The sequence below is a fragment of the Coregonus clupeaformis genome, chromosome 39, assembly GCF_020615455.1.
Source record: "Coregonus clupeaformis isolate EN_2021a chromosome 39, ASM2061545v1, whole genome shotgun sequence".
NCBI classification, from domain to species: Eukaryota; Metazoa; Chordata; class Actinopteri; order Salmoniformes; family Salmonidae; genus Coregonus; species Coregonus clupeaformis.
In genome coordinates, this window is record NC_059230.1 from 11,263,074 (window position 1) to 11,286,954 (window position 23,881).

At 41.2% G+C, this 23,881-nt stretch overlaps 2 protein-coding genes across 2 annotated transcripts; one reads left to right on the forward strand and one right to left on the reverse strand.

Annotated features, from left to right (window-relative positions):
- The first annotated feature begins 6,240 nt into the window (after positions 1–6,240).
- LOC121554332 (putative ferric-chelate reductase 1) lies at positions 6,241–10,846 on the forward strand. Its single transcript, XM_041867849.2, has 7 exons — positions 6,241–6,371; positions 7,628–7,824; positions 8,218–8,409; positions 8,633–8,731; positions 9,096–9,246; positions 9,496–9,666; positions 10,119–10,846. The coding sequence occupies exons 2-7, from the start codon at positions 7,630–7,632 to the stop codon at positions 10,160–10,162; spliced, it is 852 nt and encodes a 283-aa protein (XP_041723783.1). The 5' UTR covers positions 6,241–6,371; positions 7,628–7,629; the 3' UTR covers positions 10,163–10,846.
- Positions 10,847–16,352: 5,506 nt separating this feature from the next.
- On the reverse strand, positions 16,353–20,931 carry LOC121554701 (putative ferric-chelate reductase 1). Its single transcript, XM_041868397.2, has 7 exons — positions 20,867–20,931; positions 19,924–20,139; positions 19,510–19,643; positions 18,820–18,917; positions 17,296–17,543; positions 17,052–17,122; positions 16,353–16,809 (listed from the first exon to the last, which is right to left on the reverse strand). Exons 2-7 carry the CDS (start codon positions 20,120–20,122, stop codon positions 16,738–16,740), a joined length of 822 nt encoding a protein of 273 aa, XP_041724331.1. The 5' UTR covers positions 20,123–20,139; positions 20,867–20,931; the 3' UTR covers positions 16,353–16,737.
- Between the last annotated feature and the right edge of the window lie 2,950 nt (positions 20,932–23,881).

The following is a 23,881-nucleotide window of genomic DNA, read 5'->3' on the forward strand; positions in this document are numbered from 1 at the left end:
GAGAGAAATGGAGAGAGAGGGAGAAAAGAAAGAATGAGAAATTGATTGCTGAAACGCTGGATGACATGTCCTTGGAATAAGTCCTGATTCCCTGCCTCTCAGCAATCTTATATTGTCAGGTCAGCTGTGCTGGAATATGCTGTATGAAAAGTTAACATCTGAGCAGGGACGGACTGCCATAGGGCAATTCTGGTAAATGGTCCATCGTTAGCCCTGTCAAATAGTTTATTTACATTTTCTCGCAAAATGAACATTATTTGCAGGGGCCTCAAGGAACAAAATGGGTTGTGTATTAGACATGCCTGGGCAGATTACTGGTCCCAGTCCGTTCCTGCATCTGAGCCAATACAGTATGGATCTGGTAAGCCCAGATGTGTGTTTTAACCATCTTGGTGACTCACCTTGGATGGTGTCTCCTGGCTGGTAGGTGGTCTGGCTGACAGTGACAGTGTATGGTGAGGGAGAGCTCTGCCCTGTGTTGCCATGAATACTACCAGGAAGCATTGAGCCACACTGAGTAGCAATGGAAGATCCTCCCCCACTGAAACACTCCACTTGTTTGTGTATGTGTGTGTGTTTGTGTGTGTGTGTGCATTTGTTTGTGTGCATTTGTGTGTGTGCCTTTGTGTGTGAGAGAGAGAGTGGAAAATAGATTGTGAGTGAGAGCGAGCGAGAGACAGATAGAGACAGAGAGAGAGAGAGAGAGAGAGAGCGAGAGAGAGAGAGAGAGAGAGAGAGAGAGAGAGAGAGAGAGAGAGAGAGAGAGAGAGAGAGAGAGAGAGAGAGAGAGAGAGAGAGAGAGAGAGAGAGAGAGAGAGAGAGTGAGTGAGTGAGTGAGTGGTGAGTGAGTGGTGAGTGAGTGAGTGAGTGAGTGAGTGAGTGAGTGAGTGAGTGAGTGAGTGAGTGAGTGAGTGAGTGAGAGAGAGACAGAGAGAGTGAGATAGAGCGTGAGAGAGAGAGAGAGAGAGAGAGAGAGAGAGAGAGAGAGAGAGAGAGAGAGAGAGAGAGAGAGAGAGAGAGAGAGAGAGATCATCATATAATCCAAACAAAAACATGGCAAAAGCTTCACATTTTGAGAGAAAAAATGTCCTTTCCACATATGAACCAATGCATTCATTTATAAATACACTAATCTCTAAATTATAATATTTCTAATGAGATGATAGTCATTTCATAACTGCAAACATATAAAGGTAACAAACAGTTGCCGGAGCATTACCACAGACAATGGAACATAAACACCTGTGGAGGCATTAACTCTGACCTTTTGTCATTAAAGCTCTCTTATTTAGACAGAAAGTTAAACACTAGTAACAACTATATAACTAGTCATGAATTATAATTCAATTGTAATAATAATAATAATTAAATAATAAATAAATAAACATTTAAACATATAAAGGTAGGGGAAAACATATCTCCAACATGACGTCTTAAACCGTAGTTCAGACCTTACTGAAGACAATGATTTGTTAGTCTTAAAAACATAGGCTTGTGAAATATTTAGTAGTGAAAGTAATTAATAAAAAAACAAATCATGAACCGGGTTGATTTCACTTGATATAGACGAGTATAAAATTGAACTGTTTCTAGGACGTGATATTCCACCGAGTGTGCATCAAAGCTTGGCAGTCCCACATCATCGTCCACACACACAAAAACACACACACACTTTAATGTGAAACTGTTGCTGTAAATTGTTGTTTGTCTAATTTAGTTTTCATTTAGTTGTTTTAAGACGTATAGGTTATATAGGGGCATCTACAGTAATGTATTATATATGGATCATAAGTCATGGACTATGAAGCATTAAAAACTGCATTGTTTCCACATATCTTCGGCTATGTAGCTATTTGTTTACTTTTGACATGCCTTACGCAGGAAGAATTCCAGTCTGACTGTGAACAAGTCTGGTTGGTTTTACATTCCTAACCTTATCCATTAGTGGGGTAGAGGCAAAACTGAACCAAGATCAGCGGCTAGGGGCAACTTCAACCTGTTCCCCATTGACTGATTCTGTTGGAGGATGTAGAATAGGCTTAAACATTAAACATCGATGTGTTTTAGGGACTCAAACACCCATTGTGCCTGAAAATGTGCATATTTATTGAAAATTACTTCAATTGAAATTAATAAATTTTTGTTCAATAAATAAATATGTAATAATTGTTAGTGTATATATAAATATTTCACTTAAAACTAGTTAAGTGTAATATTCAATACCAATAAACTAACAACTGCAATGCTGTTGATATGGTTAGGGGGACAGGGATAGGGAATGGTAAGGTTAGGGCTAGGGTTAAGGTTAGTGAATAGTCAGTTGAACAATGTATTGATAGTTAGTTTATAAACAATTTGTAGCGGGACTTACAAACATAGTGTTGCCAATAAAAATAAGATTCAATATAATTACTTAAAGATTAGAATATGTCGTCAGAGAGTTTTATAGACAACAACATTATTATCTTGTACTTTGAATATTGAAATTAATCTGTTGTGTTCCATGCCTTTATGGAAAATCATATATTGACATTGACTAAACAAACTACAAGTTCAGAAGCTAAAATGTACATTTTGCTAAGGCAACATAAACTGATGTGATAGATTAACAGACTACATCCATAAAGTAGAGTGATGAAGAGGCTGAGCTGAAGAGGCACATGCAGGCAGACCTTGGAGAGAGGAAGATACTTCACCGAAACAAGACTGACTGAGATATCCTACTATTGAGTGAGAGGTGAGTGATACTTTTTACAGTAATAACTCAAAATAGTTACATTCTTTGTATTGTTCTCCTGTATGTGTTTTTCCCTATTGCTAATGTAATTGAATAGTGTTATCATTTGAATGCACGCTAACTGATACAATCCATTTCCACTAGCATTGCTACATTCTCCAAAAATGCTAAGCAGGAGATTTTCGACGTTGCTAAATAACCAGCTAATGAATTTTTAAATGGTTTTGTCAAAATGTTAATATAATAAAATATTATAAGCATTCATTTATTATTTGTCTTGTTTTGGCTAGTGATCTGTTTGTAGTTGCTAGTAATGACTGTAGCCAGTGTTGGGTCCCATAGGGCAGGAGCCTATCTCCTGTTTCTGTAGTTTGAGGCAGCTTGATGTACAATACACCCCCCCTTTACAGGACACTAGGCTATCACAGGGCCTTACCCCCAATTCCTCTCCTTAAAGGACAATTCCACTGAAAAACAATATTTTGGTATTGTTTTTATTAGTCCACTGTTGATACAGTCCCAAAATGATTAGCATGTCATCAATCAAGTTTTCTAGATATAGAACTTTCAAAATACAGAAGGTGTCACAGTATGATGCGATTTGACACGTCAACGACAAGTTTGGACGTGTCATGCAACACATTTTAAAAGCCCACAACAAAAAAGCACCAATTAAATGTTTCCTTATCCTTACCGGTTCAGGAGGCCTAGTGTGGCATCTTGAACCATCAGCACTCTCATACCTGTGGGTCAAAACCAAGGAGTGTCTGTGTGTGTGTGTGTGCGTGTGTGCGTGTGTGCGTGTGTGCGTGTGTGCGTGTGTGTGTGTGTGTGTGTGTGTGTGTGTGTGTGAATGTCCATGCATGCAGAGTTGGTTTTCCCCTTGCAATTTCAGATCATGAGACTTGAGGTGTGTGTGCATGTTTGTGCGTCATTGATCACGGTGCTCCTTGAAATGTATCAACATTCCACGTTGTCCATGTTTATTGTGGCCCTAAATTCATTATTCCTTCCCGTCTTCCATCGCCGATCTGTATGTAATTGTATAAGTGAGAGGAGGAGGAGAGGAGGAGAGGATGAGAGGAAAGGAGAGGAGAGGAGGAGGGGAGAATGGGAGGAAAGAGAAGAGGAGAGGAGAGGAGGGAGAGGAGAGGAGAGGAGAGGGAGGAGAGGAGAGGGAGAGGAGAGGAGAGGAGAGGAGGAGAGGAGAGGGGAGAGGAGAGGAGAGAGGAGAGGAGAGGAGGAGAGGAGAGGAGGAAGAGAGGAGTGGAGGAAGAGAGGAGAGGAGGAAGAGAGGAGAGGGGTGTGTGTGTCCCACCATATTGACTGTACAAACCCAACCCTCTCAGGAATGTATTTGAACTAAGCCTTGGGTTCTTATTGTATGGACTGTTATTATGCAGTAGTTCACTTCCTATTTGACCTCTGACCTAACCTTACTTCCCCTCCCCATTCATATCTGCTTACCTCATAGCCATTACCTCACAGTTCTCTCATACTGTCACACTTTGTCAGTCATACTATCTCACACCGTCATACCATTAAGTCTAATAACATACTACTTAGTCAGAGCATGCCATGCTATGTACCTGGAAGAGGTCATGCGTGTGTGTTGGTGTTTGTTTGTGTGTATGTTCATGGTCTGTGGTGAGTTTGTTTACACTATGGTATGTGTGTGTACGCATCAGTATGTTTGTGAGCCTGTACACGTAACACGACTAATGTCGCAATAGTAGATTCAAAGTCATAATTTGTCTGTGTGAACATTAGTTAGTTTGTAAGCATGTACGTATGCTGTTCTGCATGTACTCATTGTCTGTTTTTTTATTTGAATGTTTTTAATAACCTGCCCAGGGACTGCAGTTGAAAATTAGCCACCTGGCTAAAAGAGGCACTTTTACAGAAATGACTATTAATGTGCACTGTCCCTTTAAAAAATACAGGTAATGTAGAAAAGTAAGTACTGTGTCGTGTGTGTGTGTCGTGTGTGTGTGTGTGTGTGTGTTTGTGTGTGTGTTTGTGTTTGTGTGTCTGTGTGTGTGTGTGTGTGTCTGTGTGTGTGTGTGTGTGTCTGTGTGTGTGTGTGTGTGTGTGTGTGTGTGTGTGTGTGTGTGTGTGTGTGTGTGTGTCTGTGTCTGTGTGTATGTGTGTGTGTGTGTGTGTCTGTGTGTATGTGTGTGTGTGTCTCTGTGTGTGTGTGTGTGTGTGTGTGTGTGTGTTTGTGTGTGTCTGTGTGTATGTTTGTGGTCTGTGGTGAGTTTGTTTACACTGTGGTTACTGTTCAGTATGTGGATATGTGTATGTCACAATAGCAGATTAAAAGTCACCACGAGACAATCTTGCCAGCTGAACTGGTACAGTATCATACTTGGTGTGGGTGGAAAGCTACTTACAGTGAATTACTGACAATCCGTCCCATTGTTGTTATCGGCTCTATTGTCTGTTATAGTGACATTTTGTTGTTAATGGCCATCTCCTGATAACTTAACTTATTCTACATTACAACAGGTAGGTAGGTAGGTACACTACTAATATGATATTCCAGTCCACACTATGTTTAAATTGAAGTTCTTTAAAGGTATAGTATGTCCTCTCTGTCTGTCTGCTTTGTGGAATCTGTCTATTGGTAACATGAGTGTTGTCAAACACACAAAGTGATGTCAGACAGGGGTATTGATAATGATTCCCTTTCAACACTAGTGTGGGATACTATAATCCATGACAGTGTGGAAAATGTATATGAAATATATTTAAAAATATATAGTATTTCATAATACACACATAACTAGGTTCACAATATTGCACTTTCTTTATCTGGCTTGTTAATGAAAATAGGACATCCATATCTTAAACTTCTGTACCTCCAGACAAATGTAATGTTTTCAATTTCATCCATTGAAACTAAAGCTAGTATGTAATTTCTTGATTCACCAAATCTGGTGTCTAACCCTTTGGGCCACTTGACACAATCAAGATTTAATTCAAAAGATTGCCTGCCCTCCACTGTGTGAGGCTCAACTCAGCTAGATCAAACAAACAGAGCAAGAATAACGTGTTATTTGAGTTGGACAGGTGTGATTGGCACCGCGTAATTGGCCTGGAATTAATTATAGAATAAGTAAAAAGAAAATGATTAAATGCCGTTTCGCTTTGGATATGGATTATATTTAGGCCTAAATTGTATATATTGGTAGCTAACATAATTATATATTCTTATTTCCCTTTCTTTGCAAATAGCCGTGCCTATAGTCGCCAAGCATATTTAATACACAAATAAGTGAATGGATGAAATTTGAGCCAGGAAGATGGGTGTTTGGGAAAAGGGCGCAGTAACTGGAAACAATCTATTGTCGGATGCCAGGAGTAGGCTTAACAACATAATTGTTTCCATTGAGTGTCGTCGCCAGTTCACCCCTCACCCGGGAAGCCTATGGTTTCACACGTACCTGCATGCTATTGTGATACCACCCCCCCCTCCCGAGTGCTGTTTTAAATAGCGAGAGGCAGGTGTGACATCGACACAAAGTCACATCTCCTTCTCTAGCGCACCTTACAGTAACCGTGAAGACAACTTGTTCAAGGAGAACCACGACGCTTTTCGATTCAATAAACCTTCCAAGTCAACAAATTACAGGTAACGTTTCCATCTCTTTTATCTGATGATGTGGATATATACAAAATAGCGATTTATTAGTTTTTATGTTTGTTTTTTCACGTTTCACTGCATGACGCATTTTCAACACTGACATAATGGTAGTTTATTATTTGCAGCTGTTCGCTTGATGAATTGGTAGCCTACACTATCAGATCATACATTATAAACGTTTTGGAATACGGACGTTTTTGTGGTTTTTGTCTCATGATTTAATTTAATTAAGGGATCTACTAATTAACAGTGGTGGAAAAAGTACCCAATTGACATATTTGACTAAAAGTAAAGATACCTTAATGGAAAATGACTCAAGTTAAAGTGAAAGTCAACCAGTAAAACATTACTTGAGTAAAAGTCTAAAAGTATTTGGTTTTAAATCTACTTAAGTATCAAAAGTAAATGTATTTACTAAAATATAGGTAGATAAAGTAAAACTATAAATAATTTCAAATGCCTTATATTAAGCAAACCAGACGGTAAAATGGTCTTGTTTTTTATTTGTGGATAGCCAGGGCACACTCAAATATAATCTACAAACGAAGCATTTTTGTTTAGTGAGTCCCCCAGATCAGAGGCAGTAGGGATGACCAGGGATGTTCTCTTGATAAGTGCGTGAATTGGACAATTTTCCTGTCCTGCTAAGTATTCAAAATGTAACGAGAACTTTTGGGTGTCAGGGGAAATGTTTGGAGTAAAAATAACATTATTTTATTTCGGAATTTAGGCTAGTGATGAAAAAGTGAAAGTTAATAAATAGTAAAGTACAGATTCCCCCAAAACGACTGAATTACTACTTTAAACTAGTTTTATTTAAGTACTTTACACCACTGCTAATTAATAATGTGAAAACAATTATGGTCTATTTTAATTCAACAATGTTACCCATTCACTAAGCAATGTTTTATTGTCTTATACACCACCATGAATTAATGACCAATCACCACACAAATGGTAGGCCTATGTTTATTCACTGGAATGTTAATGTTTTTATTCACGCTGGTATGATAGTTTCATATTGCCATTGATACAACTCAAAGCTTTTGAAATAAACTTAGTAGTATCATCATCAACATGTGCAAGCCCATAAATGCAAGCATAAGCATGATAGTGCAATGCATCTGACTGTTGATGATTACATTTGTAAATATTTAATTGTATTCGTCCTTAACAAATCAATTATTAGTAGTAGTAGCACTAGTAGTATATCCTAACCGTCTGGATCTCCGTTACTTTATCAGGAATGGACAATAGCAGCAGACTGATGTTCGCAGTCGTCATGGTAATAGCGTACATGGCGATGAGAGGCCAGACTCAGAACTCCACAACGGCCCAGAACGCCACAAATACAGCTAATACTACTACTACGGGACCCAACACAACAATGACTCTGACGACTGTGGCACCTATTGTCAACAACACCGTCACACCTCTCACAGTGAGTTGCCTAGGCTACTTGTCTCACTGGTCTCACAGAGTCTCTGACTAGAAAAAGGAACCACACATTTCCTCTCACTCTTTTTTTTCCTCTCAACAAATTATCACTACTTCTCTCTCTCTCTCTCTCGCTCTCTCTCTCTCTCTCTCTCTCTCTCTCTCTCTCTCTCTCTCTCTCTCTCTCTCTCTCTCTCTCTCTCTCTTGCTCTGAAATCAAACTGTATTTAAAGTGAATTTGAAGGATTTCAGCAATAAACCTCACACGCTGCCATGGAAACAGAAAACAGATTTAGCAAAGTGCCTGTTTGGGAGTTTTATTTACACTCATATACTACACTATTTCAAAAGGAATGACAAACATGACAGCAACTAATGATGAACTCTTCATACACAGGGAAACATCTTAAGGGCGGAATGTGGAAAGTCTCAGTTCTGTGCTGCTGTGCCAGACAACTGTGATCCGTCCGTGGCTGGTTCCTGTTTCTTCGTCTCCACCCAGCAGTCCTCGGGACAGACCTTCTCCTTCCAGCTACGAGGAGTGTCCAGCGGCTACATCGCTGTAGGCTTGTCCACAGACTCCACACAGGTATGGAAAACTGCCTTTAGAATTACTATACATTTTACAATACAAAGGACAAGGGAGTTGGGGTTGGAGAGAGAAGTCATTTTAACTTTAGGAAATTCAGGATTTTGTCAATTTGGGGTATTGACATTTACATTTTATTCATGAATTGGGAAGAAATTGCCAAAATGAATACTTTTAAAATTATTATTTGTTTATTTGAATTCATCCTCTCTCTCCTCTACAGGGTGGTAATGACACCACCTATGTGTGTGCCAACAACAACAGCATCGTCCAGTTCTTCACCACTCTCTTTGACAAAGGAGTTCTGACTGACACCAACACGGTGAGTTGGACCAATCAGAACACAGTGTTTAATTTGTGACTTTCTGGAAAGCCTTTCAGGGCGTGATTTGATTCCAGGCAAATTCAGGAAGTGAACTATATTCAATCAATGAGTTTGATGAGTTGGACAAGATATTGAGAGCACAAGTATCAGTATTCATGAACTTGAATTCCATATTTTCTGGATGGTCATTGAAGTTGGATTTGACCCCAATTCTCACACTTATTCCCTGCATATACACTTGGGTGCCATTTGGGAAACTGCCTGGGAGAATAACATTGTACCTGACTAATTCTACAGTGTAGGTCTACTGACATTTGTCTAATGTTCATTTTGGTTAATACTGTTGTGTTGTGTTGTGTAGCTGCCTGTGAACTCTGTGAAAGGCTCAGTCATCAATCAGACCATCCAGTGCACCTTCAATGCTACTGTCCCCAACGCTGCGGTGACCACGAGCACCCGGGGCTCTGCCACTACCTTCTTCCTCATGATCTTAAAAGGGAACTTCACTAACGGTGAGGCACTTTTCCAAACACGCTGCGGGTGAAGTTTCCCCTAGGTACATATCTAGGATCAGCTTCCCCTCCCCAAATTCTCACATTAACCATTACTGGAGGAAATGCTAAACTGACCTCAGATCAGTGTATAGTGGTCCATCTCTATCTCACTCTCTCTATCTCTATCTCACTTTCTCTATCTCTCTCTCTCTCTCTCTCTCTCTCTAACTCTCTCTCTCTCGCTCTCTCCTTGTTCTCGTCCCTCAGGAATACTGGGTAGTCCCACTGCTGTCCTGTTCAGTAGTAAAGGGGTGGACCTGGGCAACCCCAACGCTACTGTGACCAACTCTTTGAACGCCAACACCACCACTGGTAATGCCACCACTACTGCTGCTCCCTCCAGCCACGCCTTTGTCCTGCAGCACACCCTGTCTCAAGGTAATAAGCCCATAAGAAGCACCACTAACACTTTATAATGATAACTGATAACATGATTAAGCATTAATAAACTATTTATAAAATAATTTATAAGCATTAAAAGCACTGCAAGAACATGTATGACCATTCATAACATTGCAATTCATGGAAGTTATTATGTGTTACCGTAGTAACTCATCTCAAATAATCCCATGTTACTTAGAGTAGAAAACCAATATGAAAGGTTAAATAATTTTCTCTCTGTTCTCTCTCTCTCTCTCTCTCTCTCTCTCTCTCTCGCTCTCTCTACTTCTCTGTCTCTCTCTCTCTCTCACTCTACTTCTCTCTGTCTCTCTCTCTCTCTGTATCTCTCTCTCTCTCTCTCTCTCTCTCTCTCTCTCTCTCTCTCTCTCTCTCTCTCTCTCTCTCTCTCGCTCTCGCTCTCTCTCTCTCTCTATCTCTCTCCTCCATAGCTCTTCTGATCCTGCTAGGTGTACTAAGTATGATGATGCTGTAATGCAGGTCTGAAAGTGAAGATGAAATGTCCCTTTAAGAAATAAGAAGTTTGTGTAAAAACAGATCCTCCATATTTGTCTACCCCCATGTCATCCTCTACATGTAACTCATTTATTTGTACCAATTTTATTTTATTTTATTCTCTCTTTGCTGATATCGCGTTATGAAGGAAGACATGTTTGTCTGTGTTTCTTGGTGTAAGTGTTTGTTTCCGCACACATACCCCCCACTGGGTACAGACGTCAATTCAACGTCAATTCAACGTCGGTTCAACATCATTTAATTGAAACGACGTGGAAATGTTGATTCAACCAGTGTGTGCCCAGTGGGCCATAGATGAAGTCACAAGGGCTGCGTTTAGACAGGCAGCTGATTTCTGATCTTTTTGCATCAGATCTTTATTCAGAGCTGATCTGATTGGTCAAAAGACCAATTAGTGAGAGAAAAAAAACAGAATTCGTCTGCCTGTCTAAACGCAGCCAAGGTGGCAGAAATTGGAATTTGTGGGTGTATACTGTGTGTATATACTGTGTGTGTGAGGGATTTTGTGTGTGTGTGAAGGCGTGCACAATGATGAAGCCACTGGATGGTGAACTGTTCCTCCTGATTACCCTTTTAAAGTATGTGCAATTATGGAAATATTTTTATTACCACATGTTTTAAATAAATACTTTTTACAATACAATGGATGTTTTATTATCTTTCATGGGTCTAATTTTATTTAATCCACTGACACTAAAAAAGGACAACATTTAACATACTGTAATATACACTCAACATCTGACACAGGCTCAACAAGGGCCTAGTGGTTAAGAGTTTTGGGCCAGTAACTGAAAAGTTGCTGGTTCAAATCCCTGAGTCGACTAGGTGAAAAATCTGTCTGTGCCCGTAAGCAAGGCACTTAACCCTAGTTGTTCTGTATAAGAGTGTCTGCTAAATGACTATAACGTGAATATTTTTCAAGTCATGTTTGCTGAAATCCTGCATCTACAATAAATCAGGTACTACTAGTCTCTCTCTCTCTCTCTCTCTCTCTCTCTCTCTCTCTCTCTCTCTCTCTCTCTCTCTCTCTCTCTCTCTCTCTCTCTCTCACGCTCTATCTCACTCTCTCTCTCTCTCTCTCTCTCTCTCTCTCTCTCTCTCTCTCCTGTTTTTGTCCCAGCCACCCTATTCCCTACTTAGTGCACTCCTTTTGACCAGGGCCCTATATAGGGAATAGGGTGCCATTTGGGACGCAGTCTCAGTGTCCTACCTGCTCCTATTCTAATCCTAGCCAGCCTCAGACCTCACCGCAGGTCACTGAGGGATACAGTACATGACATGAGATAATGATTTGATTGGTTTGTATAGTCGCATTACCGGGCCAGTGTTTCCCAAACTTTGTCCTCGGGATCCCAAGGGGTGCACGTTTAGGTTTTTGCCCTAACACTACACAGCTGATTCAAATTATCAAAGCTTGATGATTATTTGAATCAGCTTTGTAGTGCTATGGCAAAAACCAAAACGTGCACCCCTTGGGGTCCCGAGGACCGAGTGGGAAACCCTGCATTACCCTCCCTCTTCTGCTCCAAAAACATAGATTGACAGATTGGTTTCTTAGGCAAAAATAAAACACAAGAAAGCTACATTTAATAATAATAATAATAATATGCCATTTAGCAGACGCTTTTATCCAAAGCGACTTACAGTCATGCGTGCATACATTATTTTATTTTTTTTGTGTATGGGTGGTCCCGGGGATCGAACCCACTACCTTGGCGTTACAAGCATCCATCATTTAATTGAATTCAACAAAATAACATGTGAATCTTACAGAGAAGTCATTTCTATAGCCCAGATCAGATCAGGTAAATATGAATAGCTATGTATCAATAAAGAGGCTCTGCTTTTAAACATTTAAGTAAAACCTCTTGTTTTCCATTGTCCTCTTTAGGGCGCTTTCAAAAGGAAATGGATTGTCCATGGCAAAGTGCATTTCATATTATGATGTTGTCATCCAAAGTCCCGGCACCATTGACAACACCAACAGAACATATAATGAGTGGCGATTAGTTGTTTCCCGCTGTCACTCATATCGGGGTTGAACAAAGGTAACACTCTCTCAGTGAACTGGTTTCCCCGTGAACTAATAAATAGGCAACCTGCCCATTACATGACACCATCCCCTCACCGTAAACCACAAACACCCCCACCTTCCACGGTTTCTCTCCTAGGTGGATTAACACAGACTGTCTCTACTCACTTCCTCTCCTCAAATATATCATCCAATAGCCCTCCTCGGGGCTCAGCGTGACCACACCCTTCCTGTTGATGGACTCCATGGCCACGCCTTGCTCCCAAGCTGACTCGTCTCTGACCTGGACCAATTGAAAAAGTATAACTCACACACTTATAGTCTTGTAGTAGCATTTCCAATACCTATAGGTAAGGTTCCTATAGGATTACCTATACCAACAGTATCACCAGGTGCATGGACAGAAACTGTATACTGAAAAATAAAACAAACTCCAGCCCTTTGGTGATCCTGATGCTGCACAGATTGAATGTCTTTTAACAAGTATTTTTGTCTCAATAGACCTTCATTAGGTAAAATGGTTTTTCAATTTCAGTACAAACCCACCTCAACCTCCCAGTAGGTCTGGGAGGCTCTGCTTCATGTCCCCATCCAAGACTATCTTACCATCTTCAGACAGGACCAGCCAGAGGTTGGCAGTGCTCGGGTGCAAGGATACGTCAACTATGAGGAGACAGAAGATAGATAAGAAAACTTGAAAAAATCTCAGTGCTCTGGCTTACACGGTCGAAAGGTAACAACAAGCATATAACAAACACATTGAACTCTACCACAGGAAACAGGACAGACACGTTAGACATGAAACATATCCTGTAATACACAACGTATCCAGTATCGAGAAAGAGACACTGACCTGTAGGAGGTGGAGGTGGTCCTCAGTGTGTTACAGCCACTCCAGCTCAGTGCTTCTCCTCTTCAGCTCAGTGATTTCCTGCTCCAGTTCTTTGATGAACTCTTCAGGCTGCCTCTCTGCTGCTTTCTGCTTCTCCTCAATCACCTCGATGAGCTCAGCCTGGCGTCTCTTGATGCAGTGCACCAGAACAGTGAAGACCTGCACTCCATCCTCCATCTTCTCTTTCTTTGAACTTATCTGATGAAATAAAAAAAGTGGTTGGTCTAAGAATTGAACCTTGTGATACCCCACCTAGAAAATCCAATTGAAGACTTGTACACTATCCTTTATCTATTTCTTGGAACTGGTCTGATGACAACAAGGAAATACTGTAGAAAAACATTTGCATTCTGTTGTGCTAATGGGACTGAACCAGCAATAGTAGATAAACATTATGCAACATGCTTATCATGAGAACTTACTCAGTTAAGCTATACGAAGGGTTTGATCTCCCGCACATTCTTCAGTCTGACCTGGATCATCTGATGCACCTCTGCCTCACTCTTCTTCATCAGAGCCTAGGAATCAGAACCAGAATTGGAATCAGAATCAGAAATGGAATCAGAATTGGAACCAGAATTAGAACCAGAATTGGAATCAGAATCAGGAAATGACTATAGCCATTCTACCATGTGGATATGAATTTGTCTTGGCGAAAAAGACAACAAACCACAGTGAAATCATGAAGCAGAAAGAAAATAAAAAAGAAATAAACGATTTAGTCAAAAATAAAGTAGAATGAGAAAATGACCTACATGGCTTTACTCTCTCTCTCTGCTGGAACAATGTCGTGAGCTCTGTGGTCAGTGTCCATGCACAGCACACACACACGTCTGGTCGCTCCTACAGAACAGCTCCAGGAGTCTCTTGTGCTTCTCATACGTCCTGTCCTCCAGGTTCTCCACAGGGCGATCAAAAACTCCCTAATTTGAACACTGGACAAATATCTAAAACTTATTCTAATCCTATTTATAAAGTGGGTGGTTCGAGCCCTGAATGCCACCGTATACCACAGGTATTGACAAAACGTTTCTTTTTACTGCTCTAATTACGTTGGTAACCAGTTTATAATAGCAATAAAGCACCTCAGGGTTTTGTGATTTATGGCCAATATACCACGGCTAATGGCTGTATCCAGGCACTCTGTGTTGCATGGCGCCTAAGAACAGACCGTAGCCGTGGTATATTGGCCATATACCACACCCCCTCGGGCCTTATTGCTTAATAAAACACTATGGACAAATATCTAAAACATCTTATAATCCTATATAAAACAATATGGACAAATATCTAAAATGTCTTATAATTCTGTATAAAACAATATGGACAAATATCAAAAATGTCTTCTAAACCTACAGAAAAAACTATGGACAAATATCTAAAATTTCTTCTAATCCTAAATAAAACAGAAAAAGTAAATCAAAGAGTTAACTCAAACTCATACATAGCTCACATGCATGCGGCTGCTTTTACGACAAACCATGACCTTCAAATTCTATTCATTAGTGCACACACTAGCAAAACATTTTGCAAGAAAACTCCTGCATCCCTATGTGATGTCACTTACCTTGGCTGACAGGATGTTGACCTCTCAGGTGGCAGAGTAGAGTTACTCAGGTTCCGCTGTGTGTCAATCAAATGCTGAGGTAAAGTTTATCCCCTCCCCTTCCTACAGTGCTGTATGTATGATACTGTGTCTGCCTCCCCATTTTAATACCTCTTAAATATAAAGTCCCCATATTTGGGGATACTATTCCTTTTTAAAAATTCAATTCAGTCTGGAATGTGAACGGTAGCCTCTATCTGCAAAAGCGGGGTGTCTGCGGAAAGCTGAGTATCTTGGCTATTGATAGGTGCCTTCAAATCTTTGGTATGTCTTACTCCCATATATGGTTATATGAATTTATAAGTGCCGGCCGAGTCGATGGCTTCATTTCAAGATGGCTGCTACCTACATTCCATTTAGCGTTGTGAAGCATAAACAAAATAAACACGGAATACATTGATACACACCAAAAGCCGGGACTCCACAGATCATGAGGATATCGTATTTGTCTGCCTGTGACCTACCGTTATCGATCACCAGACCCGAAAGTCTGTTGTTTATTTTACACAAAGTTTTCACCAAACAGCAAACATCTTACAAGGTAAGCTTCGATTTGGTCTGCGTTTGAGCTATAGCTACATGGGGGGTATCAAATTAATCCATAGATTGGTATGAACAAATCTAGCCTATTGCCAATGTTATCTGATGATTAATGGCAACATCGAATGTCCATCGAGTGACTATATCTTCGAGCATCAAACATATGATGCCTGCTTACGCGCTGTAGGCATCCATATCCCCTGTATGTCCCCTGACACCACCACCATGTTGTAGAGAGGTTGGTGTTGTAGAAATTTAGTTTTTATAGTGAACAATAACTTTTAGGCACATCCAGTGTGCAAAAACTGTGCAATTACCACATTCAGACACTTTTTAGAGTTTGAAAGGACACTTGAATGTACCCTGGATACCCCATAACACCACCACAATGTTTTAGTGAGGTTGATATGGTAGAAATTGTGTTTTTATACTGAACAAATAGCATTTAGGGATTGCAAATATGTAATAGCACTGGAATTATCTAATTTACAGACATATGCCACTTTGGAGAGGTTTAGGGACACTTGGAAACGTCCCGTGACCATACCTGACACCACTTACTAAAACATCTGCCCATTTATAGTTGTTAAGTCTATCAATCCCATTTTTTGTTGTGGAAGCCATCTGATGTGTTTCCAGCACTAGCAATCAATAAAATACTTATAGCTTGTCAATGAAAGATGACTTTCAAAATAAAAAATATAATAATGGTTATTTTGTGTGTGCTTGATCTTGTGGATTCTGAACTATGTAACTCCTATCTATCTTCTGATCATTTCCTCATCATCTCCCAGATGTCTTCTTTACAAATATACCACGATTTTGCAAGTCAGAATCATGTAATTACACATGAATAGCAGTTACTTTTGTGTGTGTCTATTCAGGCAGAAATCTACATTTTTGCCATTACATTTAAGAGGTTCCCTATCCACACCAGAAAGGTCTGCTACGCAGACATTCAGAAGAATAAATCATTTTATTTTCAAAAGATAATAATAATAATATGCCATTTAGCAGACGCTTTTATCCAAAGCGACTTACAGTCATGCGTGCATACATTTTTACGTATGGGTGGTCCCGGTGATCGAACCCACTACCTTGGCGTTACAAGCGCCGTGCTCTACCAGCTGAGCTACAGAGGACCACAAGATGCAACATAAGTTTCCATGATTTGTCAAAACCAAATTCCTATCCATAATAAACATACAATTCTTGTTAAAATATAGTCATAAACCTATATGATTTTACTTCAAAGGTACAGAACATGTATTATGGTTAATGCAAATTCAAACAACTAAAAGTAGATATTTAATTCCTTATAGTTACAGTAGATCATGTGGTAAGAGTGTAATCTGCAAGATAATCTGTTGTAAAGCATGTGTGTAAACTATCTCTGTGATCAGGTTTGCATTCTGTCCTGTCTGGGTTTTCTCTCCAGTGTCCTCATCCTCTTCCCCCTGACACCTAGCTCTGAACAGTTCTCAATCGCAGTGTAAAGTCCCCTGGCAGCCCTCGTCTGATCAGTTCCTCACGGAGCTGGAATACACACATAATTACATAATTTACTAAATGTTTTATTGCTACTTTCCCTCTCCTCTTCACGCTCCTTCCCCCTCATTCACTTTACTTTCCATCTTTATTCAATATCCTTATTTGTTAAAGCAACCTTACACTTCAATCCCTTTGATGAGTGAGGTTTTTCCTCATCCTATAATCATTTTTGGATATGAATTATTCATAATTAATTATAAAATTATATGTTTAACAATGACTCTCACCTGCTTCAAGATCTCAGATTCGGTTAGATTTGTTGTCGAGGTTAATTTCACCCTCAGTACAAACTTATATCCTGTAGAGACACAATGAGTCAATAACACGAACGAGCATGAAACAAACAGACAGACTGACAGACTGACAGACAAACAAACACATACTGTACTGTATGTAAAAATGAAGGGACGTGACAGGGTTGACCTCTATTACCAATTTGATTAGATATTAAGCACAGTAAATCACACTTACCAGGTCCACTATTGATTGGTTGCGTAGTTGTTGGTAGTTCAGTGATTGGTTGTGTAGTTGTTGGTAGTTCAGTGATTGGTTGTGTAGTTGTCGTTAGTTCAGTGATTGGTTGTGTAGTTGTTGTCAGATTAGAGGCGTTGGTTGTTTTAGTAGGAGCCCTTGTAGTGTTGACCACTGAGGACAGTCGGTTTACTGTCATGCTAGGCACTTCAATCCAAAATACACTGGAGGTCTGCATAAATGTTGTCCTTGAAGAGGAATACCAATATTAGACAGCACACAACATTCCTGAAACAGTCTCAACATACCCATGTTTTCCAAAATCCCATGGTTGTAGGATTCCCATTGCTCATTCAATCCTGATTCTGCAGATCCTCAATTTCTGGAAAACCTAAGAGTTTTGGGAAAGTTTCTGGAATTTTGCAACCCAGAGCAAACATTTAGAGGCATCCCACAGGGTAAAACTAGTTGAAACAATGATGTTTCCATGTCATTTCAACCCTAAAAATCTATGTGAAACTGATTATATTAGGAAAAAGTCATCAACATGAGGTAATTTTGTCTTTTCATCAACATGAGGTCATTTCCTATTTTTTTTCACCCAACTTTGAACCTAAATCCAAAGACAAGGTGTTGTTGATTGAACGTTGAATTCAGTTAGTTGACAACTCATCAAGAATAGACTGAATAGTTTCAGAAGAAAGCTATTTTTTTCTGGCCATTTTGATCCCGTAATCGAACCCACAATTGCTGATGTTCCAGATACTCAACTAGTCTCAAGAAGGCACATTTTATTGCTTCTTTAATCAGCACAACAGTTGTCAGCTGTGCTAACATAATTGTAAAAGGGTTTTCTAATGGTCAATTAGCCTTTTAAAATTATAAACTTGGATTAGCAAACACAACGTGCCATTGGAACACAGGACTGATGGTTGCTGATAATGGGCCTCTGTATACCTATGTAAAAAATCCATTAAAAATCAGCTGTTTCCAGCTACAATAACCATTTACAACATTAACAATGTCTACACTGTATTTCTGATCAATTTGATGTTATTTTAATTGACAAAATAATTGATTTTCTTTTGAAAACAAGGACATTTCTAAATGACCCCAAACTTTTGAACGGTAGTGTAAATCCAATGACGTTGGATGACATTTGTTGTTGATTGAATGTTGAATTCACAGTTAGTTGACAATTCAACCAAACGTAACTCAAAACTAGATGTTGAACTGATGTCTGTGCCGTTGGATCATGCACCAAAGTGTTTTTATCCTACAAATGGATATATAGTGCTGTAATGTTTTCAATAGACATGACACCTCTGCAAACATTTTGGACAAAAAAAATGATTTCAGTTGCTGACTACAGAAAAATAATGTAAAAAAGAACAGTGTTGTGTTTTTGATGGATATAGCGGAGACTATGGTGGCCAAATTCCAGTAACTTCCAACCAGGATTTCTGGAAAACCTGGGAATTTTGAGAAAGTTACCGTAATTTTCCAACTCTAGTGGAGACTCACTTGACTAGGATGTTTCCCAAGGAGGCTGAGGCTGGTGCTGTCCAGGTGACTAATACTGATGATTTAGGCTGATTGTTGCTTTGACTCACCCCAGAGGCCTAACAGTAAAACAGCAGGTCAAGTCAATCAACAGAGAACAATGACTAGTTATGGTGTAAAATTCAATATCAATAAACTAACATTTGCAACTCTGATCATTGCTTATTGGTGGTTCGAGCTATAGTAGGTAAAGGTAACAAACTATTGTCTAGGGTATAAAAATTACGGGAACTTGCCCACAATTCCCAGGTTTTAAGCAGGAAATCTGGAATCCACCAACTAGGATTTCTGGAAAACCTTGGAATTTTGGGAAGTTGCCAGAATTTTGCAACCCTAGTTTTTCCTCACTGTGTAGCCTGCCCAGTAAAAACTCTCCTATTATTGGGTTCAAGTCAGTTTCATTTGACATCTTGATGAGTCATCAATATAATCCATTAATTCAGTGGGTAAATTGTTAACAGTGAAGACTATGGCCAAAATGTCCTGTGCTGTATTGTAACAATGGTTGTAAAATTCCAGAATCTCTCCCAAAATGTCCCAGGTTTTTCAGAAATCCCAGTTGGAGGATCTCCAGATTCAGGAGGGTGAGCAGGGTGGAAATCCTCTAACTGGGAAAGTTTCAGGAATTTTACAACCGTAACCGCCACTCACTGCAATCCCATTACACGGCACAAGAACGATCCCAGACCCACTGCCGAGAGAGAACGTTCCCACAGCGGTGTTCTGTCCTTCCTCATGGGCCTCCAGAAGAAACCCACTAAAAGGGATGGTTCCTGACAGAGTCACTGAGAGAAAGAGAGGGGGGTGGGGGGGGGATAGGAGAGAGGGAGAAGGGAGGGAGAGAAAGTGAGAGAAAGGGAGAGAGATGGAGAAAGAATGAGAATTTGAGTGCTGAAATGCTGGATGACATGTGAACATTATTTGCAGGGGCCTCAAGGAACAAAATGGGTTGTGTATTAGACATGCCTGGGCAGATTACTGGTCCCAGTCCGTTCCTGCATCTGAGCCAATACAGTATGGATCTGGTAAGCCCAGTAGTGTGTTTCAACCATCTTGGTGACTCACCTTGGATGGTGTCTCCTGGCTGGTAGGTGGTCTGGCTGACAGTGACAGTGTATGGTGAGGGAGAGCTCTGCCCTGTGTTGCCATGAATACTACCAGGTAGCATTGAGCCACACTGAGTAGCAATGGAAGATCCTCCCCCACTGAAACACTCCACTTGTAAAGCAGTCAGAGAGAGGAGAACATAGAGAAAACCCACCATTTCTCTGTATAGCAGGTCTACATTGTGTGTTTGTGTGTGTGTGCATTTGTTGTGCATTTGTGTGTGTATGTGTGTGAGAGAGAGAGAGAGAGAGAGAGAGAGAGAGAGAGAGAGAGAGAGAGAGAGAGAGAGAGAGAGAGAGAGAGAGAGAGAGAGAGAGAGAGAGAGAGAGAGAGAGAGAGAGAGAGAGAGAGAGAGAGAGAGAGAGAGAGAGAGAGATTAGAGAGATTATCATATAATCCGAACAAAAACATGGCAAAAGCTTCACATTTTGAGAGAAAAAATGTCCTTTCCACATATGAACCAATGCATCCATTTATAAATACACTAATCTCTAAATTATAATATTTCTAATGAGATGATAGTCATTTTATAACTGCAAACATATAAAGGTAATGAGCAGTTGCCGGAGCATTACCACAGACAATGGAACACAAACACCTGTGGAGGCATTAACTCTGACCTTTTGTCATTAAAGCTCTCTTATTTAGACAGAAAGTTAAACACTAGTAACAACTATATAACTAGTCATGAATTATAATTCAATTGTAATAATAATAATAATTAAATAATAAATAAATAAACATTTAAACATATAAAGGTAGGGGAAAACATATCTCCAACATGACGTCTTAAACCGTAGTTCAGACGTTACTGAAGACAATGATTTGTTCGTCTAAAAAACATAGGCTTGTGAAATATTTAGTAGTGAAAGAAATTAATAAAAAACAAATCACGGCTTACCTGGTTGATTTCACTTGAGATAGACGAGTATAAAATTGAACTGTTTCTAGGACGTGATATTCCACTGAGTGTGAATCAAAGCTTGGCAGTCCCACATCATCGTCCACACACACACACACACACACACACACACACACACACACACACACACACACACACGTTTGACAAGTGCAGGTTCCATAGCTGTGAGAAGACAATACATGTTCAACTTTTACAGTAGATTGACTTCAAAAACTTTAATGTGAAACTGTTGCTGTAAATTGTTGTTTGTCTAATTAAATTTTCACTTAGTTGTTTTAAGAGTTATAGGTTATATAGGGGCATCTACAGTAATGTATTATATATGGATCATAAGTCATGGACTATGAAGCATTAAAAACTGCATTGTTTCCACATATCTTCGGCCATGTAGCTATTTGTTTACTTTTGACATGCCTTATGCAGGAAGAATTCCAGTCTGACTGTGAACAAGTCTGGTTGGTTTTACATTCCTAACCTTATCCATTAGTGGGGTAGAGGCAAAACTGAACCAAGATCAGCGGCTAGGGGCAACTTCAACCTGTTCCCCATTGACTGATTCTGTTGGTGTCACGCCCTGACTCAGGGGTACTCTTATATGTTGAGTCAGGGTGTGAATGTTCTATGTTGTTGTATCTAGTATGTGTATTTCTATGTTGGCCGGTGTGGTTTCCAATCAGAGGCAGCTGTCGCTCGTTGTCTCTGATTGGGGACCATACTTAGGCAGCCTATTGGCACTGTATAGTTGTGGGATCTTGTTCCGTGTAAGGTATGTTGTGTGTTCTACCTTGTACTTCACGTTTCGTTTCGGTTGTTGTTTTGTCGTTGTGTTTCTAAGTTAATAAACATGTACGTATATCACGCTGCGCCTTGATCTGACCCGTCATTCAACGAACGTGACAGAAGATCCCACCAAACGAGGACCAAGCAGCGTGCCCAGGCGGAGCGAATAGCCATGTCACAGGTGGGCAATTTGTGGTCATGGGAAGAGATATTTGCGGGGAGAGGACCATGGGCTAAGGTAGATGCCCAGGCAGGAGAGGTGCAACAGCAACACGGAGGAGGCCGGTCGAGGAGGAAGCCCGAGAAGCAGGGGGGGGCACACGGGGTGGTTGGTGGAGCCTAGTGTCAGAGCAGAGCCAACTCCCCGTACTCACGCGAGGAAGCGTATGACTCGGCAGGCTCCGTGTTATGCGGAGCTACGTACTGTGTCGCCAGTGCGCCGGCACAGTCCTGTACGTCCTGTGCTTGCACCACGCACGTGCCGTGCGAAGATGGGCATCCAGCCAGGACGGGGTGTGCCGGCTCAACGCTCCTTGTCTCCAGTACGCCTCCTTGGTCCCGCATATCCTGCGCCAGTTATACGAACTGTATCGCCAGTGCGCGTGCACAGCCCAGTGCGTCCTGTGCTAATGCCTCACACATACTGTGCGGAAGTAGGCATTCAGCCAGGACGGGTTGTGCCAGCTCTCCGCTCCAGACCTCCAGTACACCTCCACAGTCCGGCCCGGCCTGTTCCTGCTCCTTGCACCAGACCAGTGGTGCGTGTTCCCAGTCCGGCCCGGCCTGTTCCCGCTCCTCGCACCAGACCAGTGGTGCGTGTGTCCAGTCCGGCACGGCCCGTGCCCGTTGCACCGGTATCTGGTCCGGCACCGGTCAGCGGCTCCACTCCGGAGCCAGAGCAGTCCGCTCCACCGGGGTTAAGTCCAGCTCCGGTCAGCGGCTCCACTCCGGAGCCAGAGTAGTCCGCTCCACCGGGGTTCAGTCCAGCTCCGGTCAGCGGCTCCACTCCGGAGCCAGAGCAGTCCGCTCCACCGGTGCTTGATCCAGCTCCGGTCAGCGGCTCCACTCCCGAGCCAGAGCAGTCCGCTCCACCGGGGTCCAGTCCAGCTCCGGTCAGCGGCTCCAGTCCAGACCATGACGTCAGCCCCTCTCCAGGTTCGGGGTCTCCCACACCAGGGTCCAGACAGGGCCTGGCGTATCGTGGGAGGAAGGAGAGGGGAAGCAGTGCGCCGAGGTCCAGACCAGACCAGGGGCGCAACAGGGAGGCGGAGAGTAAGAGGTCGTCTCGCCCGGAGCCGGATCCGCCTCCGAGGCGGAATGCCCACCCGGCCCCTACCCTGTTATGTTTATGTTGTGCGGTCGGAGTCCGCACCTTTGGGGGGGTTACTGTCACGCCCTGACTCAGGGGACTCTTATATGTTGAGTCAGGGTGTGAATGTTCTATGTTGTTGTATCTAGTATGTGTATTTCTATGTTGGCCGGTGTGGTTCCCAATCAGAGGCAGCTGTCGCTCGTTGTCTCTGATTGGGGTCCATACTTAGGCAGCCTATTTGCACTGTCTAGTTGTGGGATCTTGTTCCGTGTAAGGTATGTTGTGTGTTCTACCTTGGACTTCACGTTTCGTTTCGGTTGTTGTTTTGTCGTTGTGTTTCTAAGTTAATAAACATGCACGTATATCACGCTGCGCCTTGGTCTGACCCGTCATTCAACGAACGTGACAGTTGGAGGGTGTAGAATAGGCTTAAACATTAAACATCGCTGTGTTTTAGGGACTCAAACACACATTGTGCCTGAAAATGTGCATATTTAATTAAAATTACTTCAATTGAACTTTTTGTTCAATAAATAAATATGTACTAATTGTTAGTATATACAAATATTTCACTTAAAACTAGTTAAGTGTAATATTCAATACCAGTAAACTAACAACTGCAACGCTGTTGATATGCAACAACTTGTTAGGCTTAGGGCCAGGTTTGGGGTTAAGGGTGGAGGGATACTGTAGGTCAGGGCAAGGTCATGCAGGGCTAGAGTTAAGGTTAGTGGATAGATAATCAGTTGAACAATTTATTGATAGTTAGTAAACCAACTGTAGGGGGACTCACCAAATAAAGTGTTAGGATATATTTCTTTTTATATTGGATATGATTACTTAAAAATTAGAATAACAACAACATTATTGTCTTGTTAGGGTTAGGGCCAGGTTTGGGGGTT

Coding starts and splice junctions, on each gene's coding strand:
- LOC121554332 (XM_041867849.2), top strand. CDS start 7,630: ATGGACAATAGCAGCAGACTGATGTTCGCAGTCGTCATGGTAATAGCG. Junction 8,410..8,632: donor TGTCCACAGACTCCACACAG/GTATGGAAAACT, acceptor TCTCCTCTACAG/GGTGGTAATGACACCACCTA. Junction 9,667..10,118: donor GCAGCACACCCTGTCTCAAG/GTAATAAGCCCA, acceptor TCTCCTCCATAG/CTCTTCTGATCCTGCTAGGT.
- LOC121554701 (XM_041868397.2), bottom strand. CDS start 20,122: ATGGTGGGTTTTCTCTATGTTCTCCTCTCTCTGACTGCTTTACAAGTG. Junction 19,644..19,923: donor GCCAGGAGACACCATCCAAG/GTGAGTCACCAA, acceptor TCTTTCTCTCAG/TGACTCTGTCAGGAACCATC. Junction 18,918..19,509: donor TGCCGTGTAATGGGATTGCA/GTGAGTGGCGGT, acceptor TTTTACTGTTAG/GCCTCTGGGGTGAGTCAAAG.